This window comes from Rhipicephalus microplus, chromosome 5 (assembly GCF_043290135.1).
Source record: "Rhipicephalus microplus isolate Deutch F79 chromosome 5, USDA_Rmic, whole genome shotgun sequence".
Taxonomy (NCBI): domain Eukaryota; kingdom Metazoa; phylum Arthropoda; class Arachnida; order Ixodida; family Ixodidae; genus Rhipicephalus; species Rhipicephalus microplus.
The window spans coordinates 152,063,268-152,084,825 of NC_134704.1; the positions used below are offsets into that span (position 1 = coordinate 152,063,268).

The window sequence follows — 21,558 nt, forward strand, 5'->3', positions numbered from 1 at the left end:
GGACGAAGGCGTCCCTGATCTGTGCCTCGATACGAACAAGGTGGCCTGTGGTGGATCTACTTTCTTGAAACCCGCACTGAAATGGGTCGAACAAATTGTTTGTTTCAAGGATATGTACAAGTCGGCAGTTTATCATTTTTTCGAAGACTTTGCACAAGCAGCTTGTAAGTGCAATAGGCCTATAACTCGAAGGTAAAGAAGGGTCCTTGCTCTCTTTCAAAATGGGAATAATAATAGCCTCTTTCCAGGAGGTAGGGATAGTGCCAGAAAACCAGATAGCATTGTACAAACAAAGTAAGGTTTTTTGTGTTTCGATTGATAGGTTTTTTAACATTTCATACACCACAGGGTCAGAACCTGGGGCAGAAGTACTGCAGGAGTTTAGAGACGTTCGCAGCTCAGCTAGACTGAAAGCTTGGTTATATGCCTCGTATCTAGTGCATTTGTGTTCGAGTTTCTGCTTTTCTATTCTTGTTCTGTATTTTTGGAAAGTGTCAGTATAGTGGGATGAGCTGGACACCTGTTCGAAGTGTGCACCAAGGAAGTTTGCCTGATCTTCCATGGTATCACCCTGAGTGTTTACGAGTGAAAGTGTGTGTACTTGTTTTCCTGCTATCTTACCGACCATGTTCTCCTGTGTGTATGAATTGATCCCTGACAAAAACGTCTGCCAGCTTTCTCTTCTGGCCTGCCGACGCGTTCTCCTGCCTTGAGACTTTATTTTCTTGAAGGTGTCAATATTTTTGGCTGTCGGTGAGTTCCGAAGCAGCCTCCAAGCTCTGTTTTGCTGTTTGCGCACGTTTCGGCATTCAGAGTTCAACCATGGCACACGCCGTTTTCCAGGGTGTCCATTTGTTTGTGGGATGCATTTTGTTGCAGCATCAATCAAAAACGCTGGAAGTAGTTGACAGCCACATCAATGTTCAAAGTACATATGTCATTCCAACCTAGACGAGCGATGGTATAAAACTGTTCCCAGTCGGCTCTATTTATGAGCCACTTGGGAGCACGTGGTGGGCACTCAGTTACTGTAGTTGTGCTCAAAACTACGGGGAAGCGGTCACTTCCGTACAGATTACTGACGACTTTCCACTGGAGTAGAGGCACAAGAGATGGAGATACTATGCTTAGGTCTATGGAGGAGTAGGTGTTATTAGCGAGATTATAATAGGTTGGTTCTTTTCGATTTAGGAGACGTGCGCTCGACGAGAGAACGAACTGTTCGATCAGTCGACCTCGCGCCTCATACCGAGAGTCACCCCATAGCCTGCTATGCACATTAAAGTCTCCAAGGAGAACATAAGGCTCCGGAAGTTCATCAATGAGAGAGTGTAAATCACGTTTTCGCAGCTGATAGCTAGGAGGAATGTAAATAGTGCAGATTGTGATCAGTTTATCAAAAAGAACTGCTCAAACAGCCACTGCCTCAAGGAATGTTTGGAGTTGTAAGTGTGTGCATGCAATTCCTTGATTCACTATGATGGCAACACCTCCAGATGATGTCATGGCATCAGCACGGTCCTTTCGGTATGCGCTCGGTATGCGCGGGCCGAAGGAGTGGCGAGGGCTGGTGCGGCGGTGCCCCCTGACGCGCCGCATCAGCGTATGTAGGTCCATAGAATGGAGCGACTCTTCGTCGTGCTTCCCTAAATGTAATGTTCTCCTTCACCTTCAACGTAATTATTTCTTTTTCTTTTTTCCAGTATGTGCAGGAGCGTGAATATGCGGCATGGTTTCCTTCGCAGTTTACACTGTGTGGCGGTTGTTTGCAGTTCTCAGACACGTGGCCTAAGACTCTACATTGTTCACAAGTCTGGCGACCACGACAGGTTTTAGAGCCATGGCCTTACCTCTGGCATTGGAAGCAACGACGAGGGTTTGGTATGTACGGCCTGATAGATGTCTTCGTGTACCCTGTTTGAATAGATTCCGGTAGTTTACTAGATGCAAACGTGAGTATTAAGTGTTTTGTCGGTGTTTCCTTATTATCTCTTCTGATGATGATTCTCTGTACATTAGTGACATTCTGGCTCTTCCACCCCTACAAAAGTTCACTCTCAGTCAAGTCAAGTAAGTCCATGTCAGATACCACTCCGCGAGTTGTGTTCATTGATCTATGTGGTGTTATGGTTATTGGTATGCCACTGAAATCTGAAAGACGGTCTAGCTTTTCAGATTGTTCTTTGTCACGGATTTCGAGGAGAAGGTCTCCACTAGCCATTTTAGTTACCTTGTATCCTGTGCCAAGAGTTTTGGTAAGACATCTAGAAACTAGGAAAGGAAAGACGGTCCTGGCTTGCTTTTCATTTTTTTCACAGTGGATAACATGAAAGTGAGGATATGTTTCTTTTGGTTGGTTGAAAAAATTTATATCATTGGTGCGTACCCGCATTGAGCCGGTACGATCAGACAGTAGGGGGAATGCTCTATGCATGCCTGTCTTATTTTTGTTCAGCAGCGTTGGCGGCCACCCATCATGGAGCCCAATAAGGGGACACTACAAGTTTGCGGATGCTGAAACCTGCAGATTCCAGCCGTACAATGCCACTATAACCCAATGCGCCTAGACCAAGGTAGGCTATTTGCACATGGTTAACCCTAGCCGCCAGGAAGTTTGGAAGTAAACGGAAGAGAGTAGAAGACAGGACAGATAAATAGTAAGAGATAAAGACGAAGATGTAGGGAGAGAGAGATAGGAAAAGGCGACTGCCGATTTCCCCTGGGTGGGTCAGCCCAGGGGTGCTGTCTACGTTGTTGCTGCTATAGCTTCCACTACTTTCTCTCTGGTGCTACTAGTGTCGGCGGGCATGCAGTAAAGCCTGAAACCTTGTGCACAGCAGCAGTCACTTTAGATGTTCCACTGAAGCGGGAAATTTGAAAGCGCTAACGTGATGTCGACCACTAAGGTGCGATTTTGTTTCAAAACAAGCACTTCCTTGGCAAAAAGTAATACTACGAGTTTTCTGGACCGCTATTTCAATAATCAACATCAACTTAATAGTTGACTTTGATGTACCTTCAACATGCACCCAAATTCGAGCACATGGGCCTACAGCATTTCAACTCTCATCCAAAATGCAGCCACCGCAGCCGGGATTCGATCCCACGACCTGCGAGTCAGCAGCTGAGTATTTTAGCCCCTTGACCACTGCAGCAGGCCCATTTGTTTTAGTTTATGCAACAGTGGCTTCACATATGAGTACTGCCAGTATCGCTGTCAGGATACCATAAATTACCGTAGGGGTCGGCAACCTTTAGGGGTGGAGGGCCGTGTTACGGCAAAGCCGAGTTGCATAAAGCTAACCCGGTGGGAGTTAGGCAAAATAAATTAGGAGAGTTAGGGGCTTTGCAGGCAAGAATGAAAAAAAAAAACAGTGAACTGACAATAATATACAAAACCGGAAGAGGTACCATGCTTGTTTTCAGCATGCATGTCACAAGAAGCCTAGGCTACAAGTACAGCTGTGTGAACAGCAAAATTTTAGGTGCGAAGTTAATTTGAATACTGAACTGTGACTGCAGATCGAATACAATATTTTCTAATATTTCTTGAAGGTTTCTAAAATATTTTTCAAATACTTTGAAGCATAATTGCAATAAAAAAATTAGAGAGGATTCCTAACCATACTCCTATGAGATAGCAACATGAAAGTTTATCTTTTCGCTAAGTTGATGAAGCACTCGTGGGATGGTGTTGTCTTATCAAGAATGAGGCAATCAAGAAGGTGAATTGCATTGATGTACATGATTTGGTGCAACCAAAGTGTTGCTGACAACACTTTACCTGTGAAAGGCAAAGATTCTATTTTCACGGCCTCTCCTCATCTTTCGAGTTCTGCGGAAGCTCAACTGATGCGGCAGACAAGGTTGTGCTCCTTTCGAATTGGAGTTACAAATTTGTCCAGTAACACATCTGAAATTGTGGATCCTGAAAATTTTCATCGTCCAATTTTTCACAGTTCTTGCCCAAATTTCAGGTCCAAAATGGTATTAACTAAGCCCCCACCTCAGCCACATGTATGATATCCATGTTGGAATCAGCATTTTTTAAAGTCAATACATTTAAGCTCACAGCACAACCTAAAAGACAGCTTTGCCACAATATAACAAAAGTGTGATGGGGTGAAGCATATTAAAAATATGAAGGGGCCACTGCCAATTTTGTTTTCATTGTACTTGTCTTCAGGAAGTTCAAATAGTTAAAATAGTGATATTCTGGGGCAAATAAAATTGAATAAAGACTTTTCGAAACTTTGAATATCTGCACACCCCTGGTTACAAGCAAACAACAACAAAAAAAACTTTGTCATTGTGATTTTTGGGGCCAAACATTCTTAGTCGGCCAGAGAAAGGAAGTGAAGGTGTAATCTGGCTAAGTGTGAAGATAGGGGGCAATGCCAACAGGAAACGATCTTTCTCTTTTCTTGCCTAACCTTATTTGCGGTCAACACTGCCATGTGAGCCTTCAGATAGGAACTGACGAGGAGAGAGGGGGAGGGTTCGATGCCATGCCAGGGGCATGCGGCTCGCAGGCAGAAGGTTGCTAACCCCTGCCATAAATGATTTAATTGTGAATCTGCAGCAATTCGCAGCTTTAAAGCATTGAAATAAATTACACAGTTCACACAGAGAGCTCAAATCGGTCTTTAAATGATCCTTAAATCTTCATCTACCGGCTCAATGTGTTTGTACAAAATCGTCAAAACTGTTTCAGGGTCTCTTTAAATGGGACAAATGCTTCTGACAAGATTGATTTCATTCTTACATTTTGCACCACTGTTCAGCTTTCTGTAAACGAAACTCCTGTTAAATGGAACAAATTTTCCTAGTCCCTTCAGGTTCCATTTAATGAGAGTCAACTGTACAGGTGAGGTATGTAACGCAAATATGCAAGAACATGGGGAACATGATGAAGCATCAACATGTTGAAATTTCTAAGCAAGTAAGGTAAATCAGGCATTCCACAATAAAAAAAAAAAACTGCAGTGAACTCTATCAGCACACCTCGCAAAAGAGTGAACATTTCAAGTGTGTCTGCGTTGGCATGAAAATAAAAAGTTTTTTTAGCTGACTTTTCAGAAATACCTGTATTCCTGCACTAGCTTGCAAATGTGAAGTTGCTTTACAGAAACAAAAAAAAGTGTGACCCATGGAGCAATGTTTATACAACAGTAGCTTCAATACAACAGATACCACATGAGCAGCGCATATTGCAGGAACAAAGCGCATGGCGCCTCATAGTGGCATGATATTTATGTCACAGAAGTAAGATGGTGTTTTACAACAGGGTGTGCAAGTTGCATGTGTCTACTAAAAAAACTCAAAACTGCTGTTTACAGCAATTGAGTAAAAAAGTTTGATACTAATTACTTGAGTTCAGGGCTATATATATGTGTGTGTGTGTGTGTGTGTGTGTGTGTGTGTGTGTGTGTGTGTGTGTGTGTGTGTGTGTGTGTGTGTGTGTGTGTGTGTGTGTGTGTACAGGTGCATGCGTGTGTGTGCATGCGTGCGTGCATGTGTGTGCGTGCGTGTGATTTTTCTTTAATAGATATGTAGCTGTTCTTTCCTTCTCAGCAGATGTTTCAACATTTCCGGAAAATTCAGCCTTCACATCATCTTGCAAGAATTTCTTTGTTGTAAAGTAATGGCCCATGTGTCATTGAGGGCTGCAGCCTCAGACATTCTTCTACTGGTCAAAAGTGAACTGATGAGTGTATTTGCCACCACTACACAGCTAAGAAGTAATGAAATAAGTGGATCAATTTTATTCTTTCTTGTTTGAATGCAGAACAAAGGCAGAGGCTGAAGAGTGCGTAGCCTGAAAGTGGCCCCGGTCATGAAACAATTCAGTAAGTAGAGCATAAGGAGCACTAAATATCTCACCAAGTCAAATTGAAATGAGAGCGAATGTCGTCCAACAGAGCATTCTAAGAAAAAATTGAACTCGTGTTCATGCGCAACTCATTTTACAAGCATTAGGTCTATGGCACTGCCTTCTGTGCAGTGGATTTTGCTGTACACCATGTCACACATTACCGAATAATCATTGCACACAATCAAATACACAAGTTAAAAAAAAAACAAAAAAACCATGGTTTACCTGAATCCAACACAGCCATTACACTTGTCTCACGGCCACAAGCAGAAGCTGCATTCATAAGAGGGGTGATAAGCACGTCCGACTTTTCCACCAGAGTCCTTTTAATGACGGAGTTTGCGACACGAAAAAAAGTGTCCCTGGAAGAAAAGTCAGAGTATCAAAACTAGTTGTGCATTCACAGTGAGACCCATGATTGTTTCTTCTTGCAGCTCTCCATCTTTAAAAGGACACTAAAGAGAAACAATGACTTCAACTTGATTGACAAACTGCACTCTGAGAAATTGTACTTTACTATTACGTGAAAAAACGTTTTGCTCTCTAGTGTTCCTTTAACCTAATGTAAAAAATGAATAGGAATATTTATAATCTATGATTTTGCTATGAAAACATAAACGTGTCTATAACACCAGCTTAAGAAGAGCATCAAAACTTGTTGTGAGGCTAAGTTTTATAACCCAATGTTTGTGTCATGATACAGAGGCGCGAAAAAAAAAAAAAAATCAGGGCAAATAGGAAAACGAAGCATGCGCGTGGTGCGTGCGGTGGTTCGAGGCAGCGCGTGCAAGGAGTCAGTTCTCAGCTGGACGTCCGGTCCGGGGAACTAGACAACAGCATCTAGGCGCTCTACCGTTCCTGGACTCCGGCTGAGCGACTGGCCCAGGGACCAGGCGATCCACTGCTGTTCTGGCTGCCGTTCCGGACAGCTGGACATCCTGTGAACGAGGCCTGTACTCCGGCTGGGCGACTGGCCCAGGGACCAGGTAAGGTTCGGCGGTGCTGGCTGCCGTCCAGAGTGGCTGTGGGTTTTGGCTGCTGTGGGCCTGATGTTCCTGCTGCCGTTCCGGGTGGCTGGCGCGACCCCGGTGCGCTGCTGAGACGAGCGTGGTGGCGGAGAGCTGCTGCGGAGCTACCAATCAGCTACCGACGGCTGCTACTGCGGCAGAAGGCCGTGTCACGGCGTGGTCTGACGCACGTTGAGGGCGGCAACGAGCCAGACGGCGCACAGCCCACGAGCGATCAGCACCGGCGACCCGCAAGCCACATCAAAACACGGCGAAACTTTTCTTATTTAAAGAGACATTGAGTACAGCTATAGACTGCATGTTTCTACTACTTTAAGTGTTACTCGTTCATAGTTATGTTCTCTGTTAATATATTCTCGTGTGTGTGTCTGTGCGCTCGTGGTTCGATTCAGTTCCTTGCTGAGTGGTCCTGGGCCCAAAACCGACACTACGTCACAGTTTGCAATGTTGTGGATAAATAAGTGAATGAACATTAGATATTTGCTGCCTGTTCACATAGTGCAACCAACCACACTCGAAAGAGCCAGGCCCATTTGACAAATAAAGAAAATTGTAGAGTGGCACTACACTCTAAAAAAAATTGAGTATCTAGAGAGTGTTTCTGCTGCACAACAATAATCGTCATCTACTGCGAGTATAATTTCCTCACGCTATCACCATGGTTCCGGTAGTTCGCGGTAGCGTACGGCGTGCGAGTTTTCAATGTGACATAGCACTCCCGACAGGAGAATGGCTAGCGCCGGGTTTTCAAGAAAGGAAATGCGAGCAAGTCAGATGACGATTATTGTTGTGTAGCAGAACTACTCCCCGAATACTCCATTTTTTCTAAGAGTGTAGTGGCATACAGCGGCTATGCTGAATAAAATATAAATTTTAGTTTCTGAAGCAGGTTCTTATATAATACTGTATTACACAATATTGGCAAGCCCCAATGTCTGCGACTTATAAAGCCATAGCTACATAGCGTTTTTAATAAAAATGTAGTATGGTGATGAACCTGCATTGCACTTAAGCTTCGCTACAAAGGGACAAAATTAATTTGGCCCAGACTTATAGACATAGGCAAATATAATCAAGTTGGGACACTTCGGATAGAAACTACAGTGCTTGCACTTGCTTGAATGCGTATATACTGTAATTATACATTTGTGGTCACAAAAACAAATAATTCTGAATTCTCATCTCTAACTTAAACAAACAAACAAACAAAATATATATATATATATTTGAATGAAAGTTAGGCATGCTCCTGCTATAATGTGCCCTTAAGAATGTCAGACGAAATTTTCAAAATTTTAAATAAATAAGAAATACAGAATGCAACATACCAGGATCGACAAAACTGGCCTTTCAAGTCCTGATGTGCCAACACATCTGCTAGGGAAGGCCTCTTGCAGTTTTTCAATCTGCAAGAAAACGAAATAGAATAAAATCGCATAATGAGTATATCTCAGGCTGTAATGAGAGATAAAAAGGGCAAGCAGAAAAACAGTGAGCACAAAATGTGAATATATTATATCGGATAGCCCCTAGACCACCCGAGGTTGACATTTGGTTATGGTGTTCCAGTTGTGCTGGGTCTACAATAAACTCATAGCCATGATATTTTTTCGAAATAATGGTGCAATGGCACAGTTACACTTATCTGATGGTCCAAAAGAAGCCCAAGCTCATTTTGCTCTTTTTTTTTACTATGATCTGCTTGCCAGCTCATCTATTTTCCTGGTCTTCCTCACCAAGAGAGTAGGAAGAGCGTGCTCCCTACCTGTGAATGGCATAAGCAGATGCAAATGTTGCTGTCATGGCATATGCTGAGGGACTGAGGATTGCTGAAAGGCCCAGAGAGGAGAAGGAATTGTTTCTTGGAATTTCTGGGGCGCCGGCGGCTTTTAGTGCTACTGTATTTGCCATTCTTGATCATGACGGCATTCAGAGCACGATGCATGTGTTTATTCCAAATGCTAAAAAATTATGGGAGAAGACTTGGGGGCTCTTTAAAATTTAATTACACTGACACAAAGATTTTAAATCTTGTCGTTTCTGCTGCAGTAGATTACCTGCTTGGCATGGCTGGAAACCTCATTTGCTCAAGCACAGGATTGTTCTATATTTGGAGACGGCTTTATAGCACCCAGTTGCAGCTTGAGTTTCAAAGAGTGAGTTGGGATTCAGAATGGGTTATGTGTAAGCATAGCTGTATACGTGAGCATACAAAATTGCATTCATATAAGCCCCACGTTGACAAAACCTCAAAGCAGCTACCTGGAAGCTGCTTTAATCTCCTTCGAAATTTTGGGTAAGTTTATGTGACCCTGGCAAATATGCGCTACCGAGGCCAAAATGTCAGCCTTTGTAGCCTTGCTCAACTTCATAAAGAAGGTGCCCCATCTTCCTGTAGAAAATGTCTGCTAGCAGTGAGTGCTCACAAAGATTCAGGCAGCCAACACACGTGTGATGCAGGTGGGTTGTTGATTGTTTACAATAAAACCAAGTTGATGTGAGGTAAGGCATTTTGCATGCTGTTAGACAGCATGTACTAGAAAATTGACTTCAAATATGTTCAAGACTATATCAGCCATTAATATTTTCTTGTGAATGATGTGTATTTTGCATGTTGTTACACAGCATGTACCTGAAAATTGACTTCAAATATTGCCACATTGAATATGCAGCACCAAGAGAACAACGAAGAAAACGAAGAGAGAAGAAGACGAGGTTCTCTTCCGATCAGTTTGCCAGTGTTCTGGTACAATTAAAGTGAGTTTCCTGTATTCGACTGCTGCTGTTTCTGCATTGTGACACTGGTGGAGGCGCTGGGTACATGTTTGGGACGCCTGACAACAGCCTCGCATCTTGACCAGAAAGACATTCGCGCACCGACACCCCCGTTCACCGCAGCAGCCGCCGCCTGTTAGGCTTCAGCCCGGAGTTTGGTCCATTGCCGGAAAGCGTGATCGTGCCAGAAAGCATGACGGCACCTGGAAGCACTGGCCCCAACATGTCCAGCCCAAGCAAGACACAAGTAACTGTTTTGAACCCTCGACTTCCGGTTGACTTCCACGGAAACGCATATGAGGACGCACATGACTGGCTCGAGGAATTCGAGCACACAGCGAATGTTAATGGGTGGAACACCACACAGAAATTGGGCTACGTTTATTTTCCGCTTCAAGACGGAGCCCGAACATGGTTTACGAATCGTGTGTGGTCGTCTTGGGACGAGTTCCGGCAGAAGTTCCTCGACACGTTCGCGAGCACTGAAAGACGAGAAATCGCACAGCGTCTCCTCGAGTCACGGATTCAGAAACCAAATGAATCCGTTACGATGTTTGTTGAGGACATGGCGCGGCTATTTCGTCGAGCAGATCCTAATATGCCCGAAGCCAAAAAGGTTAGCCACCTCATGCGGGGCGTTAAGGAGCAGCTCTTCGCTGGTCTCGTACGAAACCCGCCTACAAGTGTGGATGAATTCTCCAAGGAGGCGACATCTATCGAACGCGCACTGCATCCACGTTATCGCCAGTATGACCGCCCAACCCACAGTGCACCGATCAGCGCGGCAGCCACGACCACAGCAACAACACCCGACGAAGGTTCTTTGCGCCAACTAATACGAGAAATCGTACAAGAAGAGGTCAAGAAGCTCGTCGCCAAACCGTATGACTGCGCGATCGCCTCAGTAACGGAAGTTGCACGCCAGTAGATCAGGCAAGCGCTCTCGCTTCCTGAGCCAGGGCAAGCTATGCAGACGTAGTCCGCCGACAGCCAGCAAACATGCCGACACCACATCAGTACCACCAGCAACATCCGCCGACAGCGCCTTGGTACTACAGAGAAACTTCGACGCCGAGGCGGCCACCACTTCGCAAAACTGACATCTGGTCTACCCCTGATCATAGGCCCCAGTGCTTTCACTGTGGGGAAGCAGGCCACATCGTTCGGTATTGCCCGTATCACGCCGCAGGGTACCAAGGGTTTCCTTCCACTGTTCCTCGGCGCCATTTCAACAAAACACCTGACGTCGACACGAGTGTCATGACCCCGCGGGATGTTCCTCCTGGGTTTCGGTCACGCTCACCCTCTCCTGGGCGTTATTCCCCATCCTCTAGATGGAGCACCACTGACATGCCAAGAGGGAGATCTCCTAGTCCATGCCGGCGAAACTAAAAGCAGCGACCTCAGGGGGGAAGGTTGCGAATCGTCGAAGTGCTGAAAATTCCCCAATACTGCCGAGCGAAGAGAGACATATTTTCAATGAATCGACGAAAGGTGGGGTTGTTACTGCCGAAGTTGCAATTACGATTGACGGACATGACGTCATGGTATTGGTCGACACTGGCGCGGACTTCTCAATAATGAGTGAGAGTTGGGAAGACACGCTCAGGAAAGTTAGAATGGAATGGACAGGACCGCAGATTAGAGGAGCTGGAGGGCAGCTACTCACACCTACCGGAAAGTGCACCGCAAGAATGAAGATAGGGGATGCATCCTTAGTCGCAACTTTTGTTATTCTTTCTGAGTGTTGCAAACAGGCAATCTTGGGGATGGATTTCTTGCATGAATATGGTGCCATAATTAATATTCCGGATGGTGTACTGACCTTTTCAGCGGATCAAAGCGCAGCGCTACACCGAAAATCCCTGCGAGTCATTGACAATGTGACCGTACCTCCGTTATCGTGCCGCCTTGTTTCAGTCACATGCAGCGAGCAGAATACTGGAGAAGGAATCGCTGAACAAGTATTGACGCTTCTACTCTCTCGCGGTGTTGCAATTGCCAGAAGTATCGTCAATGTTGTGTGCGGTGAAGCAGAGGTTCTATTGACGAATTTTACCAACGAGCAATGACACATTACACAAGGCACTACAGTTGCCTACTTCAACGAGATCACCGAAATCCGCGAGTGCTGTGTAGTACAACAGGACGAGCCGCAAGCCACGTCAGCCCCACCACCTATTGACGTAAGCACGGATTTGTCACCAGCGCAGAGACAGCGTCTAGTAGATCTTCTTCCCCATTTCAAAGACTGTTTTTCATCGACATCGAGGGTCAGTCAAACGCCACTGACGAAGCATCGGATAATAACGGAGGAGACGGCAAGGCCAATACGACAGAACCCATAACGCGTAGCACCGAAAGAGCGTGAAGCAATCCAGGAACAAGTGAAGAAAATGCTCGATGATGACGTCATCCCGCCGTCAAGAAGTCCTTGGGCATCGCCGGTAGTGCTGGTTAAAAAGAAAGACGGAAGCTTGTGATTTTGTGTCGACTACCGCAAGCTGAACCATGCGACAAGGAAAGACGTATACCCATTACTGCGCATCGATGATTCACTCGACAGGCTGAGATATGCACGCTACTTTTCGTCAATGAACCTCCAAAGTGGGTATTGGCAAATTGAGGTCGACGAGCGAGATAGAGAAAAAATGGCTTTTGTAACACCTGACGGGCTTTATGAATTTAAAGTCTTGCCATTCGGATTGTGCTCAGCCCCCGCAACATTTCAGAGACTGATGGATACCGTTCTGTCAGGCCTTAAGTGGCAGACATGTCTGGTCTATTTGGATGACGTCATTGTTTTTTCAAAAACATTTGAGAAACACCTGAGCAGGCTGCTATCGGTATTCAGGGCAATAAGGTCTGCCGGCCTGACACTGAAACCCGAGAAGTGTCATTTCGGTTTCAAGGAGCTTCAATTTTTAGGCCATGTGGTGAGCCATGAAGGTGTTCAACCTGATCCCGATAAGATTGCGGCCGTCAGAAAATTTTCGGTGCCAAAAGACAAGAAAGTAGTCAGCCGTTTCCTTAGCCTATGCGCATACTACCGAAGGTTTATTGCCAATTTCTCCCACATAGCCTCGCCGTTAACACGACTTACAAGAGAAGACGTTTCGTTCACATGGGGCGACGATCAACAGGTGGCATTTGACGATCTCCGACAACCCCTGCAGACTCCGCCTGTGCGTGCTCACTTTGATGAGGATGCTCCTACCATGGTCCACACAGATGCCAGCAACGTGGGTTTAGGCGCTCTACTCGTCCAGTGGCAAGACTCAGCTGAGCCTGTGATCGCATATGCTAGTAGGACGCTTTCCCGCGCCGAGTCCAACTACTCCACAACGAAAAAAGAGTGTCTTGCTGTCATATGGGCGGTTATGAAGTTTCGTCCGTACCTCTATGGTCGTTCCTTCCATGTAGTCAGCGACCATCATTCTCTCTGCTGGCTGACCAACTTGAAAGACCCATCTGATCGGCTCGCACGGTGGACGCCTTCAAGAGTTTGATATGACGGTCGTGTCTAAGTCCGGACGGCAGCACGCTGACGCTGATTGCTTATCAAGGTCACCGATAAAACGCGAGGATGACACAGAAGATGACAGCATAGCGTTTGTAGAAGTCGTCAACACCACTACGATTTCGTGCAAGCAGAAAGAAGACAGTGAGTTGCTTCCCCTTATTGAATTTTTGAATGGCCAGACAACAACCGTCCCTAGAAGATTTGCAAGGAGCCTGGTGTCATTATGCTTACGTAGTGATGTTCTCTATAAGAAGAACTTTTCTCCCAGAGGAAGCACCCACCTACTTGTCGTTCCGACATCACTCCGCGAGGAGATACTTTGTGCTTGCCACGATGAGCCAACGTCTGGTCATCTCGGATACACATGCACATTGGCCAGAATCCAACAGAAGACTTGCCAAGACTTCCAGCTATTGTGAAGCATTACGTGTACACCTGCCTCGATTGCCAATGACGAAAATTGCCACTGTTAAAACCAGCTGGACTATTACAACCAATTCAAGTGCCCGCGGTACCTTTTGCCCAAACTGGAATGGATCTCCTTGGACCATATCCGACTTCCCATGCTGGCAACAAGTGGGTAATAGTCGTCACTGATTATCTTACGCGCTACGCCGAAACAAAGGCTTTGTCAAGTGGCACCGCCATTGAAACCGCACGATTCTTCGTAGAAAATATCGTCCTGAGGCACGATGCTCCGACAATCATAATAACGGATCGAGGTGCCGCTTTCACGGCCGCGCTCCTGAAGACAGTGCTTGAGCTCCAGTGGAACAGCCCATCGGAAAACCACTTCCTATCATCAACAAACCAACGGCTTAACAGAATGCCTCAACAAGACTATTGCCGACATGTTGAGTATGTACGTTGACGTGGATCACAAGAACTTGGATGACATTCTACAGTACACCAGGTTCACCTATAATACAGCGCAGCAAGAAACTACACGAAGAACCCCATTCAGTCTCTTTCATGGCCGTGAAGTGACGACGATGCTTGACACCATGTTACTGCACGACTGCAATGACATCGATTTGGACGCTGTGTGTTTTACCCAACGAGCAGAAGAAGCGAGGCAGCTTGCGCGCGTCTGAATCACCCAGCAGCAAAACTACGACACCCAACGTTATAATCTGCGACACCGACATGTCGTCTATCGGGCCGGCGGCAAAGTCTGGGTATGGAGTCTTATCCGCCGCCGGGGACTGTCTGAAAAATTGCTGAAGAAGTATTTTGGCCCCTACACAGTTTTACAATGCCTGAGCGACGTTAATTACGTGGTCGCTCCTGAAAGCCCCTCAACAACTCCCCAGCAAAAACCAGAAATCGTGCACGTTGTGCGAATGAAGCCCTACTTTTTGGACTGATCTACACTATACATCTACTACACCGTCTTTTGTAGAAAAGCATCGGGACGCTGCTCTCTGGAGGGGGGCAAATGCGACATTGAATACGCAGCACCAAGAGAACAATGAAGAAGACGCGCAGCGAGAGAAGAAGACGAGGTTCTCTTCCGATCAGTTTGCCAGTGTTCTGGTACAATTAAAGTGAGTTTCCTGTATTCGACTGCTGCTGTTTCTGCATTGTGACAACATGTTCTAGACTACATCAGCCATTAATATTTTTTTGTGGATGATGTGTATATGTCTACACAAATCTATCCCACAAGATATCTCACTCTCAAAATTTTGTGTCAGTTAAAAGCACCCTGAAACAGCTTTGGCAATTTTTTGCAAGCCCAACGAGCAGCGTTGCCAATTTAGCTATTTCGTAGCTATATCTAGCTACTTTTGAACTCGGCTAGCTACTCAAAATTTCATTTATCTACAAAAAGCGATTTTAACTTACTCTAGCTCTAGTGTTCAGACATTTTCGAAAAATACTTCTACAGACAATTGATTCAAGGAAAGCATAGAAGACGAAAAAATTGCCCTTTCCATCAAAAAAATCCCACCGATAGAAATGATTTTTCGTCCGCATGATTTCCTTTCAATTTCCATCAAAATTTCATGGCACACACACACAAAGACAAGATGACGTGAGCATGCCAAGTGATTGAGTTCAGGAGAGAGCGAGTGTCTATTCAGCGAACGAGGATGATACTGTGCAAATGGCAGATATCATATCGTCAAATATTTACCTACATGCACCGCAAGACTGATGGCCATTTACCGCCACAGCTTCATACTTGTTACTGCCCTTTTATAAATTTTGAGAGTGAGACCTTCCTGCAATTCTTTAACATTATGATAGTGCGTATTCTAATTTTTTTATGTGCTGTTAATATACAGTGATCCCACTGGGGACTGCGGAATGGGAGCAATTTTTGGAGCAGTCAAATTTTAGTTTTGGAGCACTATGGAGCAGTAAAATTTTAGTTTTGGAGCATTTTGGAGCAAGTGATCTTGCGATTAGGAGAATCTTGGAGCGGTAAAATTCTAGTTTTGGAGCATTTTGGAACAGGTAATCTTGCTATTGGAAGCCATATACAGCAGTAAAATTTTAGTCTTGGAGCAGGTAATCTTACTGTTAGGAGCACTTCAGAGAAGAGAGTACCTCAGAAACTTTAATATTAAGTGGACGCTGACCTAGAACAAAGGATCTTTCAAGATTGAAAAAGGCTTTGAGAACTTTCACATCGTTCTTTTTAAACATCTCAGGTTTATTAATTGGGGAGAAAGTATAGGTAGAACATTTACTTCTGAATTTTGTGCCGAAATCTCTGCACGTGATATCATGCATTTCAATGTGTATTTTTTTTTACTTTAGCGACATTCGCTCAAAGTAATTTCCTGAGACTTAGTACGTTAAGTCTAGCCATCTCAGAAGTCAGTTTACTTTGTTTTTAATACTTAAGAGCTATGTAGGACCTAGTAAAATAAAAAAACGTCTAAATTTATGACGTCACAGCAATTGATGCTCTAATGCAACTATGTGAAACCAGCCAAATTTTCTTTTTGCACGTTTTCTGGCTTACCGAGAGAGTTCTTGTGACAAGCATGGTGATTTTGGAATTATGAAAGCGTAATTTACTAATGTCAAATCTTGTTAATTTGAACACACTTAATTCAATTTTCCAATTAATTAGAACTAACACTGTGGTCCCGTCAAAGCTATGTGTATTCTAATGGGCAAAGATACTCTGTAATTCGAATGCGCAAGCACCTGAGACGGTTATTTCAAACATACCGCGCTCCGAAAATGCTCTCAGCACCACACCCAATCCCACGGCGGCACCTTCGACACCTCAACGCTGCATGCGAAGAAGGAAAAGAAAAGGAAAGGAAAAGCTGGGGCGACCTGGGACGCACCTGTCTTTCTTGAAAGGCGCTGAGCCGTGCTCCCACAAGGGCTGCAGAAGATAGTGCCTTTTTCCTTTCTTTCAACCACACATTCATTCTTTCTCGAGGACACCAGCTTGAACGAGCGACTTTTGTAAGCCGCTCGCCACGGTGAATGTGGCCCCCTCCCATCATGCTAGTTTCCTTTTTCTTTTCTCCTCCTTGATTTCAGCCCTCCTCCCCTTCTTTTTAGCCAACTTTCTTTTCTTCCCTCTAACTGTCTTTTCATTCCCAGTTCACCCATGAGTGTAGTATTGGTTGAGGTGTCCTCACATGAGAGACAGTTATCATGCGCTTCACACCCCATTTCCTTACCTTTCCGCTTTTTTTTTTCCTTGAGAATCATCCCCCCCAGGCTTCTTCCTTTTCTGTCCCTGTCACATAGAAACCCTTCTCCTTTCAACGCCGAGCGCGGAGAGAGAGAAAAAAAAAATCTGTAACGTAGTGGTGATGGCACTGCTTAGAAGAAGAATGAGGAAGAAAGGTACCTAATTGCTGTAGCCCAGTAGGGAGCACGGCGCAACGCCTCCATGGAGTGTTGGCTCTCTCTAAAATGCTGATCTGCGATGCGCTGTTGCCACGCCTCCTCCTTTCCAGTCTCTGACACGTAGAGACCCTTCTCCTGTCAGCGCCACGAGCGAAAAGAGGAAAAAAAAGGGTGCTGTGGAGTGTTGGTTATCTCTCAAATGCAAATCTGCTTCTCTCTGCGTGGAGACCCTCCTGTCTCGCAACGTGTTGGCCATGCTGCGACTGTGGCACAGAGGGTAGCAGCGAAGACGCAGTCATTGTCGTTGTCTTAACACCTAGTATATAGGTGTTCTGTGGTGTCGGCGCTAGAGATAGCCATGCGCAACTTCTCTTGCCAGGAGAATGCTGAAGTCGAAGTAGAAATGCTTTGCAAGCTGCGTGCGAAATCGATAGACTCGCTGCAAGGCAAACGTGCGCAAACGCGCATCACCGATTACTTCAATAAATGATGGATGTCCTGTGATTTGTGAATAAATGTAAGTCTTCCAAAACTTCTCCCTCGTGTGTTAGCTCAATGCAAATGCGCCACTGCATGGTGAGACCTCCGTTCATTCAGCTTTTATTATTTTAACTTCTTTTTTTAAACGAATTCCGGCTTTTTCGAGTTCGAATTATCGAGATTCGAGAAAAATAATCTTTCTTTTTAGTGTCCCTTCAATAAGTATCTTTTAGAAAGAGCTATATGAGTGCATATGCATGTGCACTTGATTGGATGCCCTGAATATCGTCATTGTATGAGATTTTAACTTCAACAGCAGCGTGATGTCCTTGGAACGCGAAAATCTGGTTATAAAACCAATACTTGAGGCCTTTTGGCCTCTATCGCCCTTTTATTTTACAAAATAAACAATATATCATGCTTGTTGCATGTTCGTTTTGTTCCTATGTGTAATTATTCTTTGCTGCAACCAGGTTACATATTCAAAGGGGTTTTGTTTTCGATATATGACGTTGGCGTACGTGAGTAAACCAATGCAGAACTAATACCACTGCAATCACCGTCCTTAAGAGAGACATATCTCTAGCCTTCAGCTATAGTTGTGCTCATCGGAGCTTTGGTTGTGGTCCCACCGCAAAATGAGAAATTTCATTGCTCCGCAGAAGTACTGGCGGCCAGTTTTTCAAAGTGGCAATGGCCTGTTCGCGGGAAGGTAAATAATTATCTAACTAGTCTCGACTGCTGTTTGTGGTTATTAAAATATTAATTATAGTTATTTAATTACTGCCAAAAATACAGTGTCTAGCCATTTTAAGATGTCTGACATCGTGCCGAGAGCCACATAAAACTGCCCAGTGAGCCGCATGCGGCCCGTGAGCCACGGGTTGCGGACCCCTGAGATGGGCGGTTTTGCGCAGTTTGGCACAATTTACGCCGATTTTATCAGATTGGCGCAGCAAATCTCGTTTGGCACACCTTGGCGCAGTTGGGGCAGAAGTGGGATCCCTGCATATATCGTATACTGAATTTTTCAGATTTGTCACCAGGTAACACATGCAAGGTGAATGTTATTTCACGAATGAACGATATAAATATCATAAAGTTGGTAGGGAATTGAAGGTACACATTCGCTTCTACGACACAAAGGTTTAGAGCAAAAAAAAAAAAAAAGATCCTTCAACCAGTGTAGAGCTTCAGTATTCCCGTAAAAGCATGATCTTGCTGCTGCTTCACCTGTATGCACCTTGACTTACAGGCATCTTGGTAATTTACCAATTAAAACAACAGAAATGATCCTTTGCTCTTCCAATGCATTGTCCTACTACGGTTTCCCCCTCAGTGGTCATTATTCAAAAATGGTTCTAAAAAATATTCGGTTGTTTAATTATGCCCTCGCCAATTCCTTATTAAATGTTTTCGAATATTCGTAAAACCGTAACATTACAGAGCCCTATGCTTAACCAGCTCGTCTTTGATGAGCGCGTAAGCCTGGATGTGGGAGATTATTTAGACTCCAACCAAAAGTTTTGAAGAAACCCGACGTTTGGAAACCCACTTGATTCCTTCCTCAGGGGTCACTGTGGAGGCTACGTAGCAGCGGCGTCTTTAAAGCACTCGTGGGATAGATAATGACCCCCCCTCTCTCTCGTTTTGCCGTGGAGCGCAGTCTGTGTGTATACACTAGAGCAAGGGTTCCGAGAGAGCGGTTGATGTTATGGGCTGTCCTCTGTATGTGCCACGACTCAAGTAAGAACCTTCTCTTCCAGTTCGGCTCGCTTTCAAGGATGGCCATCGCTTTGAAATTTATCTGGTGATTCAACCGAAGAAACCAAGGCAGTTTCGAAATGCCGGGTTTCTTCAAAAAAGTTTTGGTTTTGGTTGGAGTCTAAATCATCTCCCACTTTCATACCCAACCAGACAGACTTGTGTCGAATGTTTACATACAAGCCTGGACGTGTTTCTGAAAACCATGCCTGCCCTAAATTATTGGAATCAAACCAGGAACCCTTCTCTTTCCGTTCACATACTGTACATGTTCTGTATAGTTGCATGCAAGAAAATGTCATTTGACAGTTATTTTTAAACTTTAAGGTAACACAACTGTCAGTAAGTTTGTTTCACTCCTATAGATGCCTAAAAATGCTTGAAACAATACTTTAGCCACTTTTGAGCTCCTTGCTAGACTTTTTAGCTACTTCTAGCTATTTTTACGCTGCCATTTAGCTATTTTTGCTCTCCAACATTTGGCAACACTGCCAATGAACTGTTTTTGTATGTCCTTCAGACCATGATCAAGCTGATTAAAGTGCTTTACATCGAGTATGCTATTTATAAGGTGTTACACATGCACAGTGCTACTAAGCACAGCATGCTGTTACAAGTTTACAGGTTTACAGCTGGCCCTGTTATAGGACGTGGCATCATTTTGGGACACTATCTCGTCAGATTTTTAGCATTTGTACCGGAGAAAGAGGTGGGTTAGCAGTTAGTTCCATAGGGTCACCTTGTAGCTCAGAGGTCAGTCAGAAAACTCGGAGCACAGCCTTCACTATTTATAGCATTTTAATGGATGATCATAGAAGACAGAGTTCAGCCCTGGTGACTACTTGTCAAATGAGTTGGGAAAAAAAAAACAAGCTTGGGAGGAGGGGAACCTTTAATTACCATAGTTCCCTTTATATAAGATCATTCACTTAAACTATGGCCTGAATGACTTACTCTGGTTTTAACCTAAGTTCTTGCATAGTTTCAGGGACCATTAAGACAGGAACAGCACTCAAGCAATCACACACTCAGCTTGACAACCAAAATAAAAGAGCTGAAAAAGAGTTTAGGCGAAAATAGATGTGTGGGGTTTAACGTCCCAAAACCACCACATGATTATGAGAGATGTTGTAGTGGAGGGCTCCGGAAATTTCGACCACCTGGGTTTCTTTAACATGCACTCAAATCTGAGCGCACAGTCTTACAGCACTTTTGCCTCCATCGAAAATGCAGCCGCCACAGCCAAGATTTGATCCCGCGACCTGCGGGTCAGCAGCCGAGTATCTTAGCCACTATATCACCGTGGCAGGGCAGAATTTAAGTGAAGACACAGACAGAACGAAAGAAGAGTTTGTTGATGTGGCTTGTCCACACTTCTACATTATAAGCACACTGCACGCATTGTCATCAGACACTGTTCTGAAGTCAATGGAATATTTGACACAAGTGATGGCACTGGGAATGTCCATCTCTGAAAGAGTGTTGCTGAACCAAACTAGAGCAACAAGCTTGGCAATGCAAGATTGAGATGGTGAATAGATGCATTATAAGAACAACTCCAATAGCTCTTTTGGCACAAATTAACCATAGAGATTACTCACAGATAGAATAATTTGCAGTGAAATGAACTGCCTCTGCATTAGGGCTGCACTTCGACAAATGCTCACACACATACAAAAAAAAAAAACAGGGGGCCTTTACATGAGAGCATCATGCAGATAAATTTTCTGAAAAATAAACGGCATGTTGGCTCTGTCCTCGCTGAACCTGAATATTTCTAATAAACCTAAAAATAACCTTTTTTTTTACTGTATATTCAGTGTTCTTCAATTATGTTGCAATTGCTAATCAAATGAACATATTTCTAAGATATCCATTTATCTTACAGACTACTTGTACTCATCACTAATCATCAATAACGAGTAAAACTGAAAACAAAAATATTATAAGACAGGCATGCCCTACCGATTTAAGTGCTCTTGATCTTGAGTGAAGGTGAGGAGATGCAGAGCATCTTGTAGGCTATCTTCACTGTATGTGAACCTCTTTGCAGTCATGAGGCAGTTCTGCTCCTGTCCCCGCTGCAAAAGTTTTAACATTCTTTTCAGGACCGCACAACAAATAATATCTTTTAACACAAAAATGTTTTATGCCAGGGTTCACTGTAGCTCTGCTACCATACTTCGGTCACGGAAGCGACATCGAAAAATACATATCAAGAGATTGCCAAAAAAAATCTGAGGACCGGCATCTGTCGTGCAGAATCGAACCATTAACCTCTCGAT

The 21,558-nt window shown here is 44.4% G+C and overlaps 1 protein-coding gene across 1 annotated transcript in view; it reads right to left on the reverse strand.

Moving 5' to 3' along the window:
* Positions 1-21,558, reverse strand: part of LOC119174164 (L-fucose kinase-like) — a 131,316-nt gene that overhangs the window by 39,162 nt on the left and 70,596 nt on the right. Inside the window, exons 13-15 of the mRNA XM_037424986.2 lie at positions 21,239-21,354; positions 8,232-8,309; positions 6,101-6,237 (exon numbers count right to left, since the gene is read on the reverse strand). Of these exons, the coding sequence (XP_037280883.2) occupies positions 6,101-6,237; positions 8,232-8,309; positions 21,239-21,354 (331 nt within the window). The remainder of the gene's footprint in view (positions 1-6,100; positions 6,238-8,231; positions 8,310-21,238; positions 21,355-21,558) is intronic.